Below are 12884 nucleotides of genomic sequence, written 5' to 3'. Positions count from 1 at the left end.
TTTTTTTTTTATATTCGATTAGTATAGAAAAAATTTCAAGATGTGAAAATTGGAATAAAGTGAATTACCGCCAGTCCATAAGTAGATTTTTTTCATGCGCCTCAGTAATTTTTTGTCTGCGGAAAATAATACTAGTAACTATAGTGCGTATCATAACTTTACGGCAATTACATATTGACTTGATTTGAAAATTTATCTTCATATTTTTTAATTTTAATTATTTGTTTTGTAAAAATATAGTATACATATGTATGTACTATGTAACAAAATTTTCGAGCCTTTTAATTAGATTTTTTATATTCAATATTTTGAATATCTGCATATTTTGTAGCCCATTCAATTTTAGTATCTACAACACAAAGCAAGTTTTAAGTTGGTCCGACTTATCGCTGATTTTTGGGAATTCTTTTTGTTAAAAGTGTTGCTCATTTTCTCCATATAAAAAAAATTGTCGAATGTTTTGTATAGAAGAAAATTACTGACATCCTCAGCAACAAAAAAAATAAAAATAAAATTGTTAAAAATCAATGGTAACTACCAGCTACTTTAAACTTCCACTTTATTATACTAAAATTAAATGGACAACAAAACTGCATACTCAAAATATTTTCAAGAGTTTCGTATTTATCGAGTAGGTTGTTTCTAAGGAAGCTCGATAGCCTCACTTCAACTCCAAGCCATATCTGTTGCAACATTTGTGGTATCCTGCTGTTTTCGTCTACTAATGCCATCTGTTGAAGGCCTTAAGGGCGCTGTGCACTCCATATGAGCTCCTCACTAAACCTTTTGTCGCATCGACTGCGGACTCACCCTCATCTAGAGAAAGCCTTCGCTTTTTTGGATAAGTTGACCTCGATAGCGACTTTACTGAAACTGAAACTTCTTGCGGTCTTCACTATTTTCTTGAACCTTGACTTGTCTACGGGTTGTGTTGCTGTATAACTTAATTAAGGACATCTTCATAATTGTCGCGCAATTAGTTCGGAATAGTCTGTAGCCTATTCTTGGAGCGCTCTTAGGGGACACGTTTTCTAACCTAACTTGCCCGGCCTAACTAATTTTTACTTAAGTGTATATCAACTAACTCCAGACTATTATTCCACTGTCTCAATATCAGTTGGCCGCAAGTGAAAGCAGATAACTGTAGATGAAGCTGAATTTTTAGATGGAGTCAAAATGAGTTTAATCGCTTAAATTCCCGGCAATTTTTCAGTGTTCATTGACAATGAGGGAAATACTTTCATCAGTTTAAGTGCGGAATAACACCTAAATGAGCGCTGGAAACTGACTCTAATTTTTTGTGATATGGGAATTTTTAGAATCATCCGCCCAAGACGGTTTGTCCATAAATAATTGCCGTCAAGCTCAACTAATGGTAGGCCGAGGAAATGCTCCGTTTCGACTGGTTGGCACCAGAGGTAAAGTGGTGTTAAATGGGCATGTGATGAGGTGGTTGGTGTCATGGGTATGCCGTGGTCGAGTCTGGTTAAATACTAGCTCTTAAGATGGCTAAACGTGGCAGCTGAATCTTATCTTCTGCAATAGGAGAGTCACAGAAGGTGGACACAGACTCTCTATAATTGCCATTGATAGCTCGTCTATACGTGCAGCGTAGGTTTGGAACGAAAGGATGCCTCCTGAAGTGCCTGGGTGGAGGCTGTTACTTAAACAAGTACCTTTTCGGGTGCTCGCGTCTACAGAACCTTACCAGAAACTGCTTGCTGAGGTTTTTGTTGTGCTCCCTTATTGGGAGCATTTGGGGGTACGCTTTGCAGATGATATTCGAAGTGCGTCGTTTAGACAAGTCTGTAGCTTCGTACACTGCGTCCAAGTAGTCCCCGGCGACCAAACAGTCTCAGCATAAATCAAAGCCGAACAGCCAATTTTATGTTGCCAAAAACGTCTCTTTGTCTTTGTCGCTACCGACAAGCGATTTGACCACCCTGTTGCGTCTCTCTACTTTATTGACAATTTCTGTTGTATGCACGGAGAAGGAGAACAGGCTTTCAAAGGTAACACTTAGGATTTTCGGGTTGTTAATTGAAACCTGACCTTCTTCATCCAGGTGGTAAAAATGTGTCGCCGTTGATTTCGCCGGGAAGAGCGTTAGGCGCCATGCGGTGAAGCAGCGAGAAAGTTCGTCGAACAGAGGTCATGAATTTCATTTCCGGACGGCAATTGGTGAGTGCAAGAAATCAGCGAATCTTCTTCCGTTGGCTGAGGAAGCTTCGAGACGTAAAAGTTAAATAATAGCGGAGATAGAAAATCATCCTGTTGCACTACTTGCTTAGTTCGTCTAATTCTTCGTTGTTTGGAGGTTCGATGATATCAGGTAAACTTATGACCAGATTATAAATTGGGCGCATTCCATCTTACTTTGTTCATATGTAAGGAATACTGAGAAGTTTTCTGTTTATCTAAACATTTTTCTGGAGCATTGTGATCTGCCTTATATATTTTATTCAGAATTGCAATCGATAAATAATAACAACGAACTCGATCGGGGTGTCACATTCCCTTAGACAAAATAACGTCGTCTTTGAAAGCGCCTAGTATAGTTTGAGACCAGGAAACTATTGCTGAAGCTAAATAAATATTTGTAAATACTGTTTTTTTTTGTTCTCTTCAGAGCACATCATGACCTTCGCCCATGCCACTGGACTGGGTTGGCTGTCACCTACATTAAATATACTTCAGTCACCTGCGTCACCGCTCGATTTCCCAGTTACAACAGAAGCTGCCTCCTGGATTGGTTCTACATTTGGTTTGGGTTTTATAGCAGGAAATATATTCTTTGGCCTTACGCTGGATCGGTGGGGTCGCAAAATAAATATGTACATTTTGGCTTTTCCGCATATGGTAAGATAGCCGACTGAATGGGAAAGTGTCACAAAAATAAAAAAATAAAAAAATTATTGTAGATTTTCTGGATACTCAACTATTTGGTGCAATGCGTTGAACATTTGTATATAGGGCGTTTCTGTGCTGGACTAGCAAGCGCTGGCATTTTTTTGGTTGTGCCGATTTTCATAAGCGAGATTTCCGATAAAGAGTAAGCCAATTATTTTGAGAGTCTATAAGAAATACTTCCGTTTTGTAATTCCAAATAATCATCGCCAATCGCGGTTTCTGCTTTTCTCTACTATGCCTTTCACGCTTTTCCAGCATCCGCGGCGCGCTCACTGCCATGGCTATGATGTTCTTCAGTTCCGGCTTGTTGGTTGGTTACATAATGGCCAGCTATTTGACTACTATCTCATACCCTGCATTATAGTTGTACTACCCATTCTATATCTGATCGGCAATTCACTTCTACCGGAGACGCCACAGTGTTTGCTAAAGCGCGGACGTGAGCGCGAGGCTGAACGCTCCTTCAATTTCTACAAGGGCATCGAGTTCCATGCTTACCTAGAGAACACTGCTTCAACACCACCAACGCCCGTTAGCGAATTTGATGAACTGAGAGCAACAATTGAGAAAGGTGGTCTGACAACGCCACTCACGATGAAAGACTTCTGTAAGCTATGGCCTCAGCTCAACGAAAATAATTTTAATTTCAAATTTCATTTTATCTTTGCAGTCAACAAATCGACACTCTTCAATTTCTTCACTGCCGCAAACTTGTGTTTGCTCAATCAGCTTTCGGGTAGTTTTGCAATCATCAATTATATGGCAAATATTTTTGCCGCTTCCGGTTCGACTATGAATCCAAATGTTAGCGCCATTATTATGGGATTCGTGCAAATACTGGGTTCATTGTCGGCCACCGTATTGGTGGAGCGTTTCGGTCGTCGGCCTTTTGCTCGGCGGTCGGCATGATGGCTGGCATGTATGGTTTTGGCGCATTCGTGCAATTTACCGACGCTCAAACGAAGGCTACATACAATTGGGTGCCAATTGCTTTTATGATGTTGGTGGTGTTCACAGCGGCTTATGGAGTCTTTGGAATTTTCTTCACCATTGTGGTTGAAATACATCCGGCAAAGGTGAGCAGAAAGAGCCCTGAATTGAAAAAGTTCATGAAATTTGATAAACTTTAGACATTCAACAAAATATTTGTTGTGATTTTGGTTTCAATAGTACGCTCGAAAGCATCGGAAATGCTTTAACAAATTTTTGACCTTCGTCACCCTTTTTTACAGCGAATGCGAATGATCATAGACGAATGATTTTTTCACCTTTCCTATACTGATAAGCATCTTTCTGAAAATTTTTTTTCCATAATTTCTTTTTTTCCTTTTTCTAGATTCGTCCGCAAGCTCTATCGATTTGTATGCTATTCAACAGCACTCTGGTATTCATAACTTTGAAGCTATTTCCCTATTTCCTTTTTAATTTGGGCATCACAATTACAATGTATTCCTGTGCCAGCGTTTGTGTGATTACAGGCATTTATCTGTACATTTTTCTGCCAGAAACTAAAGGCAAATCAATGGAGAAGGATTAGGAAGAAAAATGTTGTTATTAAAAATTATTTTTAAGGAACAAAGAAAATATTTAATTATTTTTTATTGGAAAGGAACAATGGCCGGTGAGCAAGGCACATTAACATTTCTTTATTTTTTTATTTCATTTAATTTTTAGAAATTATTTTATGTATTTTTTTCTCTCTAATTTAATTTCTCGTAATATTTATGTCATTGTTCTAAAAAGAATATTTTTTTAAATTTCGTTAAATTTTTAGGAATTTGTTTTATTTTCTTTTTTTTATTAAATTTTGATTTTAATTTTTAGATTTTATTTAAATTTTTTTTTTCAATTTCATAAAATATTTAGAAACTTATTTTATTTATTTCTTCTTTTTTTAAATTTAAGTTCTTGTTCTTGCGTTAATTTCATTTGCTTTTAATTTTTAAAATTTTATTGCAATATTTGAAAAGAGAAATAAATATATTTATTTTATTTATTCATTCAATTCTTAGGGTGTAAATGATTTCTATTTTTTTTAAATACTTTTTTTAATTTTTTATTATTATATTTAAAAATGAAAAAAAGTATTGTTTTAAATCTTCTGGCAAAATCTTGAAAAGTGCCAAACTCAACTGAATTTCAATTAACGGAAAAAGTGAGAATAATCTAAAAACTAAAAAAGTGATTGAAAATGGAAGGAGGCAAAAAAGAATTGATATACATATTTAGTAAGTGTTTATTATGCTTGCGCTTGTGTGAATCTGTTATGTACATACATTTCTATTTTTATTTGACATTAGTTTTGTTGTTGCCATTCTTTGGACTGAATGATTGTTTTTTTTGCGTTTCTTTACTTTTTTTCTGTTATTATCTTTTAGTGAGCGCATTTTCCTTACGCTCTTGCATTTTGACACTTTCCTGATTTTAGTCTGAAAAGATTTGTCCTTCGAAAGACTGTGTTGGGTTGAAAGTTACCACAACTGCCCTGTAAGAGTTTATTAGCTACATATCAAAGCATAGTTGCCTCACGTAACTGCAGAACACATTAAAAAAAATACTATACATTTTTTTTATTTATAATTTGCAAATAAGAATTTTTGCAAATGCATACTTAAATGAAGAAAAAATATTTATCTTTTTCCTATCTAATCACCTCACTATATCACACTTTAAACAAACAAAAGCTAAACGCTGGTTTCGCAGGTAAGCACATTAGAGCGGGTCGAATAAAAACGCCTAAAAAAACTTGCTTCATTATTAGAGCTTTTAGTTATACATACACTCGAATTCATAAAAAATATAAAAGACTTTATATGATTTATAAATCGAAAAATTTGATGAAAATGTCATTTGCTGAAAACTGTATTGAGGGGCGTACACATCTTATCTACGCCTTCATCTCTAGCGGATTTTTAGAGTAGTTCAAAAAATATTTCATTTGGAGATAATCCCCACAAGCTTTCAAATAGTTGGTGTTTGCTTTAAAAATCTTTCCTTTTGTATGGCGATCGACCCGGTCTAATGTAAAGCACACAGCTTTCGTGTATGTAAATACATACATTCATCTGTATATATACTTACTTTTTTGAAGATAAATCTCGTGTATCTGAACTAAACACAAAACAAAGTATATTCAAATGTAGTTTCAGTTGCATTTCAAATTGTGACGAGTGTGCGTGCAGTTAGCCGATGCCATGTGCATAACTCTTGGGTGATGAAAATTTGAAAGTGTCACTTTAATCAATAAGTCTACAGAATACAAAAAAAGACCACACTCCCGGTTTGAATTGAGAATCTTCAATATGTTTAAAAATAAAATAGCGTTATTTAGTAAACGAAAACGCATGCAACTCCTAGTGACGCTTTCATGTGAGTTAAGACGAAACCAACTCATAGACATAATTTAAGTATGTACATATATATGTAGAATAAGAAGGCAAGTGTGTTTTATGGCTGTTATAGCACACATTGAGTAGTGTCTATATGTTTCTTATATGGGACTAAAATGGTTGTACAAGAGTTCTCTTTTAACTTTAGGCGACATTGAACGTGGAAATTTGCATACAAGTTTATTATTTCGGGTATTTGTAATTATTAGTTGGACCAAAAATAAATTCCGTGCACATCGAGTATATTTTCATTTATATGGGATACTAATACTAAGGCGGAAAACTTACGACTTCATGATTTTCAGCTTTGCGCGAAGATGTACAATTTCGTGCGATACGAAATACATTAGCGACCATCAAACTTAGAACCCAAAACTATGGTGCTCAGCACTATATTCAGCTACAAGCTTTTATATAGGCTGAATAGAGCCCGAAAAGCACTGAACGCACCTGCAAAACCTGGTGAGGAGGTACATATGTATATTCTAACAGACACTTGCTTACCGCTGACAACGAGGACTTTGATTGATTGCGTACTAAATCTGAGGAGCCAATATCGATTGGGATCGCCAACCGGTTACAACAAAGAAAAGCTTACGCCTATAAACGGGATTTAGAGATAATAAAATTTGACTACTGAAATCTACTTAAACAATCAACTTCTCATTCTTCGAACGTAAAAGAATAATAGAGTCCCACCTTCGGTCATGTTCGCATCGCTGCTGACTGGACCGGGGCTTTAGAAGCAATGACGTCGGGGTCGTAAATTGAACCAAGGGTCGTTTGCTTAATAAATAAAATAAACATAAAAAATAATGTTTATCACCTCGGTTCGGCATGTATTGCAAAATTATTGGAAATTTAGAAATTTTGAAGTTACAAGAAGTTTATTTTGCGTGCTTTGGGCTGTGAAAAATGTTCCTTGGTTTTGGACAAGTCAATCTGAGTAGCAATTTCGTTTTCAATAAATAAGATAGCTAAAGCGTTTAATCTTTTATGGGACATAGCAGATCGTAGGAACGCATTGCAGGACTCCAATTTCGACTAACTTCGCTCTCTGCTGCAATACTCACTGGCCTGTTTCCCTTTGGGAAACCCAAACATTAGGAAAGAGATCGATGATATTTTTCTTGGTGATAAATTGGGGAACCTCTAATAGTCGTTTGATGGCTAGACTTTCCGGGCAACTCCACTACATCCAAGGAATAATTATTTCTGAAGAGCCACGAAAGTCTAGATTGTTTTTAACGAGAGAAATACATGGTTATCATCTCAAAATGTTTTAGACACAATCTTACTAGCCAAAATAAGCTGTGACATGGTCACCAAAATTTTTCGTGGTCTCGCAGGTGGTCATAAACGTATGTGCAGTCTTAGAAACCATATGATGTGAAAAAACAAATAACCCTGCCGATACTTTTGGAGTAGATATAGCACGAGCCATCTTCGTTTTATTTTTCGCCATTAGATATCTAATGTTTTCGCGGTAAGCTTCATAGAAAAATGCTGGTTCTGATGTCCTCAGATTTCGATGGTCCACGTATAACAGCTGCGTCGATGAAGTGAGATCGCGCGATTTTGGGTCATCAAGCAGGCAATTTCGATGTTCTTAGGAACACTAAAATTTTCAGTCATCATTTTATTATTCTACTAGATCAGGTCTTGGAAGTTTTTCGCACGTACCTTTCTAAACATTTGGATTCTCAGATATCGAAATAGAATCAACTTCGGCAGTATTAGTATCAAAAGTTCCATCGATTTAAGACGAAGATGCGCGGATATGAGAAATCTACTTTTTAAGTTCAGACTCTTCTCAAGCCTTTTTTTCCAGCCATCATTATTCATGTTTCTCTTCGTGCAATTAATGTCGTAGCCTGCAAAATGAAAATACCTAAAACCATTTTTCATTCCAAGAAACTTCAGATGCCTATTAGGCACAATTTGTACTTTAAAATAGCGGCAAAGGATCAAACTGGTGAAGAGAACAGCTACACCTTACACTAATTAATTTTTTATATATTTTGTGGTGATGCAAATCATTCTCATTTTCGAACTCTAAATTAACATCTTTTTTGCCTAAGTTTACAACATTTCTTTAAACACTGTCGCTTTCTTTTTTCTTCAGGTCATATTTTGAACTTCTCGCATGGAATTGGCTTTGGCTGGGTATCGCCGACTGTGCAAATCTTACAAACCCCTGAGACGCCTTTCGAAGTACCTATAACCGTCGAACAGGTTTCCTGGATCGGTTCGACATTCGCTTTTGGATTTTTGTGTGGAAATATTATTTTTGGCCTAACCGTAAATCGCTTAGCCCGCAAATACAATATGTACCTAACGGCTTTTCCACATATGGTGAGTTAAGTAATCAGCTCTGCACACCCTATATATGTATGTACATTATCGCTCACAAATTACTTTTACTTTCTACTTAGCTCTTTTGGATATTGAACTATTTTGCACAGAGTGTTGAGTATATATATGCAGGTCGTTTCTTTGCAGGACTCACCAGTGGTGGATTGTTTGTGATAACGCCAATATTTCTCAGTGAAATATTAGATATAGAGTGAGTACTTATTTAGAAAGTAAAGTAATTGGTTTCACTTCAGTTCGAATTTACGACTACTAATCAGATATCTGACTAATTCGTATAATCATTGCAGTATTCGCGGTGCTCTCATGTCCATGGGCATGATGTTTGTCAGTTGTGGTGTTTTGGTTGGTTTCATATTGCCCACCAAAGTCAACTATTACGTAACACCCTGCATTGCCGTAGTGTTTCCAATATTTTATCTACTAGCATTGTATTTCTTTCCGGACACGCCACACAGCTTATTGAAACGCAACCGTTTGGCTGAAGCAGAGGCGGCTTTTAATTTTTATAAAGGCATTGACTGCCACAGCGTTCAAAAATCCAATGCACACATGGATCGAACTAAGGAAGCTTCAGGCATGCAAAGTGAATTTGAGGAATGGAAAGCGATATTTTTGAATGGGAGCTCGAGTCAGCGCGTAAGGCTGCAGGATTTCTGTGAGTAAATACTTTTGAAGTGTAACTTCTATGCGCTCGCTTGAGTGTAAACGCAAACATGGGTGTAACGAAAAAGTGACAGAAAAAGAGAGGGGGAGGGCGGGGGTGATTGGGCACGTTAATGATTAACGCTAATATTAGGATTAAGATTAACGCTCAGATTCAGATTACGATAAGGATTAAGATTAAGTATAATAATAATATTCAGATTAAGAATAAGATTAAAATTTAAATTAAGATACGATTAAGATGAAGATTACGATTAGGATTAAGATTAAGATAATGGGTAAGATTAACATTAAGGCTTAGATTAAGACTAAGATTAATATTAATATTAAGATTATGACTAAAATTAAGATAAAGGTTAGGATTAAGATTAAGTTTATTATTAAGATTAACTATAACTATATAAATAATAACTAATATTGTGATTTGGATTAGGATATGATTAACACTAAGATTATGATTATGTTAGGGATAAGATTAAGATTAAGATCAAGATTGAGATTGAGATTGAGATTGCGATTAAGATTGGCAATAAGATAATTGCTCCTTGATCCAATCGTAACACAGGAGAGTTCGATATGCTCAATGGTGCAGCAGGTCGATGGGCAGGACTTGACTATTTTTAGTAATAATTTGACTCCAGCGCCACCTGACAGAACTTCTTTGTTCCTTTTTTTGCCTTTACCATTACATATTTTAAATATTAGTGAAATCGGTTTATAAATAAGATTTTTAGTAATAACACAACTACAGCGCCAACTGGTGGGTTAAATTGTGAAATTAAACACCCATTTAGGAGGACTTCATTCATACAACCACCTATATGGGAGGTACCACGCCCCATTTACATATCAAATTTTTTTTTTAGCCTATTCAAATTTCAAAAAAATCGGTTCAGCCGTTCTCCAGCTTTGCGAACACTAAAGAAAACGGCTTTCAAATTATATATTAGTATAGATAAGTATACTTTTAAATTTTATCAACTAACTACTCCTTTATATATTTACTTGCAGTTGAAAGGTCAGCTATCAAGGCATTTGCTGACACCTTTGTGCTGTGTATTCTATATCAATTCTCGGGTTGCTTCGTCTTTNTACTCCTTTATATATTTACTTGCAGTTGAAAGGTCAGCTATCAAGGCATTTGCTGACACCTTTGTGCTGTGTATTCTATATCAATTCTCGGGTTGCTTCGTCTTTATCAACTACATGACTTCAATTCTCGCGGAATCTGGTTCGACGATGGATCCATACGCCATCACTCCCATTGTTGGCGCATCGCATATACTTGGCACTTTTTGTGCCACCATGTTGGTGGAGCGATTTGGTCGCCGTGCGCTGCTATTTTCCTCTATAATTGGCTTGGTTGTGGGCATGTATGGCCTAGGCGCATTTGTACAATTCACAGATGCCGCGACGAAGGCGAAGTTTGATTGGGTACCGCTCGCTTTTATGATCGAAGTGGTCTTTATGTCGGCTTATGGACTATTTGCAAATTTCTTTACCATAACGGTGGAAATTTTGCCAGCAAAGGTAAGTGATTTTTAGTTTAACTTCAATCTGACTTCGGCGGCTTTCATTCGAAACATAAAGTGAACTCTGACTTTTACTGCAATATTGACTTTTTTTATCTCGATCTTGGCACATATGTACCGAACGTTTAGTGCAAGGTTAGGGTTATGTTCTTCCCAAAGAAGGGGAAATGAGTTGGTCATAGGCAAATAATTTACGCCGAGAAGTCTCTCATCGTTCATTCGAAAAATACTTGAAAAACTAATTGACTTATTTACATACATATATACATATCAGGAAAGTCCACACATCCCAAGGATAGATCTAAGAAAATCGCGATCTACAAATTGGTTAGTACTATCTATTGAGAAACCAAAGAGTGTTCAGTATTGTTCGGACTCAGGAAAACGCCATTCTAAATCTAAAGGCCCTATGCTCTAAAGTAGTCAACGCGGCTATGGGCACAAGATCTATGAGAAAAAGAGCTACTACAGGGACACTCTTAAAGGCTGCTGGTAGTAAAATAAATCTTGCCTCTGCCTATATTAAAGAGAGCTACTTTGGATGTGGACGAAAAAGGGAAGAATAGTCTAGCGGCTTACTACACCTGGACCTTCCAACTGCAAATTTTTTTATTCAAGGCAATTTTAGACGTAGGGCAACCAACCATCAAGTTTGACTGAGAAGCCAGCACTGACTGCATTACGCGTGACTGATAAAGATAATAAATAAATCTTTGCCTCGAAACCTGCCGGGTCTCTTAGCTGTAGTTAAGCTTTTAGTGAAAATGGGCTATTACACTAACTAGGGTATACGAATTAACGAAAAGTCAGGTTAAGACTGTGCTTTAAGCTTTGATTAATGCTTTCAGTTTTGGGGTAAATTAATATTTTATTTTTTTTTAATTTCTCTTTCATATACTTCGCAGATCCGGTCTCAGGCCTTATCGATTTCAATGTGTTTGGTCAGCATATTGGCATTCGTCGTTCTGAAGGTCTATCCATATTTTTTATTCGATTTGGGCATAACTGTTACAATGTATACTTCAGCGACTATATGCATGATTACTACCATATATTTGTATGCCTTTTTGGCGGAAACCAAAGGAAAATCAATGGATAAAGATTAAAAAGCTAATGCTAAAAGCCATATCATCTGTATACTCAAGTAATATTTAAGATTTGTGCATATATAGATATGTAATTGAACACTTAAGTTGCAGAGTTCTGTAAATTTATTTGTATCTGATTGTTAAAAAGCTTACAAAAGCGAGAAGAAAATAAATAAAGTCTTAGATTTGCTTAGTAATAATAAAGCTTTCATGGATACTTGAGTATGAACTTGAAGGGGAGTATAAATGTATGCAGATAGGGTGGCGGGCCGGAGAAATTTTTTTTTTTTTCGTTTATTTAATGTTTATATTTTTTATATACAAGTGTAGCTCATTTATCTAAGAAACCCCATTAACGTTCATGAACAATTTAAATCTACTAATTTCAACAAATACATTTTACACAAAAACTTTTTTTGCAGAATTAAAAATAAAAATAAGTTTAATAAGGTGCAAATTTGAAGGAGCTAGGACATACCACTGATTTTAGGCAATTTTTTTCTGGCGCCGCTTCTCCGTATAAAAAAAATTATCGAATGATTGTATGGAATATGGATGCTACAAAACTACATAACAACATTTTTTTGTACACAGTCTGATTAAAATGTTATACATTTCTATGAAACTTTGTCGAATTTTCCAGAGTTTTGTATAAAGTACGAAATTCGCACTTCCATGGTTTTTCCTATATAGTAAGCTGACCAACCGTCCTCCTCAAACGTGATTTGTACTTCTCAAAAATATTGTCCACCCAGCTCTGTTTTACTAGTTGAGGATATGGCGCCGTTTTTGAATTTGAATTTTCTATTTAATATTTTAGCTTCGTGACGCTGCTGCAAACAAGATGTCAAAATATTCAAACAAAAATGGATTATACTAATCTATTGAATAAAATTGAGCAAATACTTTTTTCGAATTTCATCGAC

At 35.9% G+C, this 12884-nt stretch overlaps 1 protein-coding gene and 1 pseudogene across 1 annotated transcript; both read left to right on the top strand.

Moving 5' to 3' along the window:
* Positions 1 to 105: 105 nt before the first annotated feature.
* Positions 106 to 4515, top strand: LOC108377987 (facilitated trehalose transporter Tret1-like; annotated as a pseudogene).
* Positions 4516 to 6064: 1549 nt separating this feature from the next.
* On the top strand, positions 6065 to 12014 carry LOC108377988 (facilitated trehalose transporter Tret1-like). The gene is made up of 6 exons (XM_017634289.1): positions 6065 to 6279; positions 8425 to 8654; positions 8735 to 8865; positions 8963 to 9330; positions 10456 to 10868; positions 11776 to 12014. Exons 1-6 carry the CDS (start codon positions 6213 to 6215, stop codon positions 11974 to 11976), a joined length of 1410 nt encoding a protein of 469 aa, XP_017489778.1. The 5' UTR covers positions 6065 to 6212; the 3' UTR covers positions 11977 to 12014.
* Positions 12015 to 12884: the final 870 nt, after the last annotated feature.

This window comes from Rhagoletis zephyria, unplaced genomic scaffold (genome assembly GCF_001687245.7).
Source record: "Rhagoletis zephyria isolate East Lansing unplaced genomic scaffold, Rhagoletis_zephyria_1.1 Rzeph_scaffold_13115, whole genome shotgun sequence".
Lineage (NCBI taxonomy): Eukaryota > Metazoa > Arthropoda > Insecta > Diptera > Tephritidae > Rhagoletis > Rhagoletis zephyria.
This window is presented reverse-complemented; position numbering and strand designations above follow the sequence as displayed.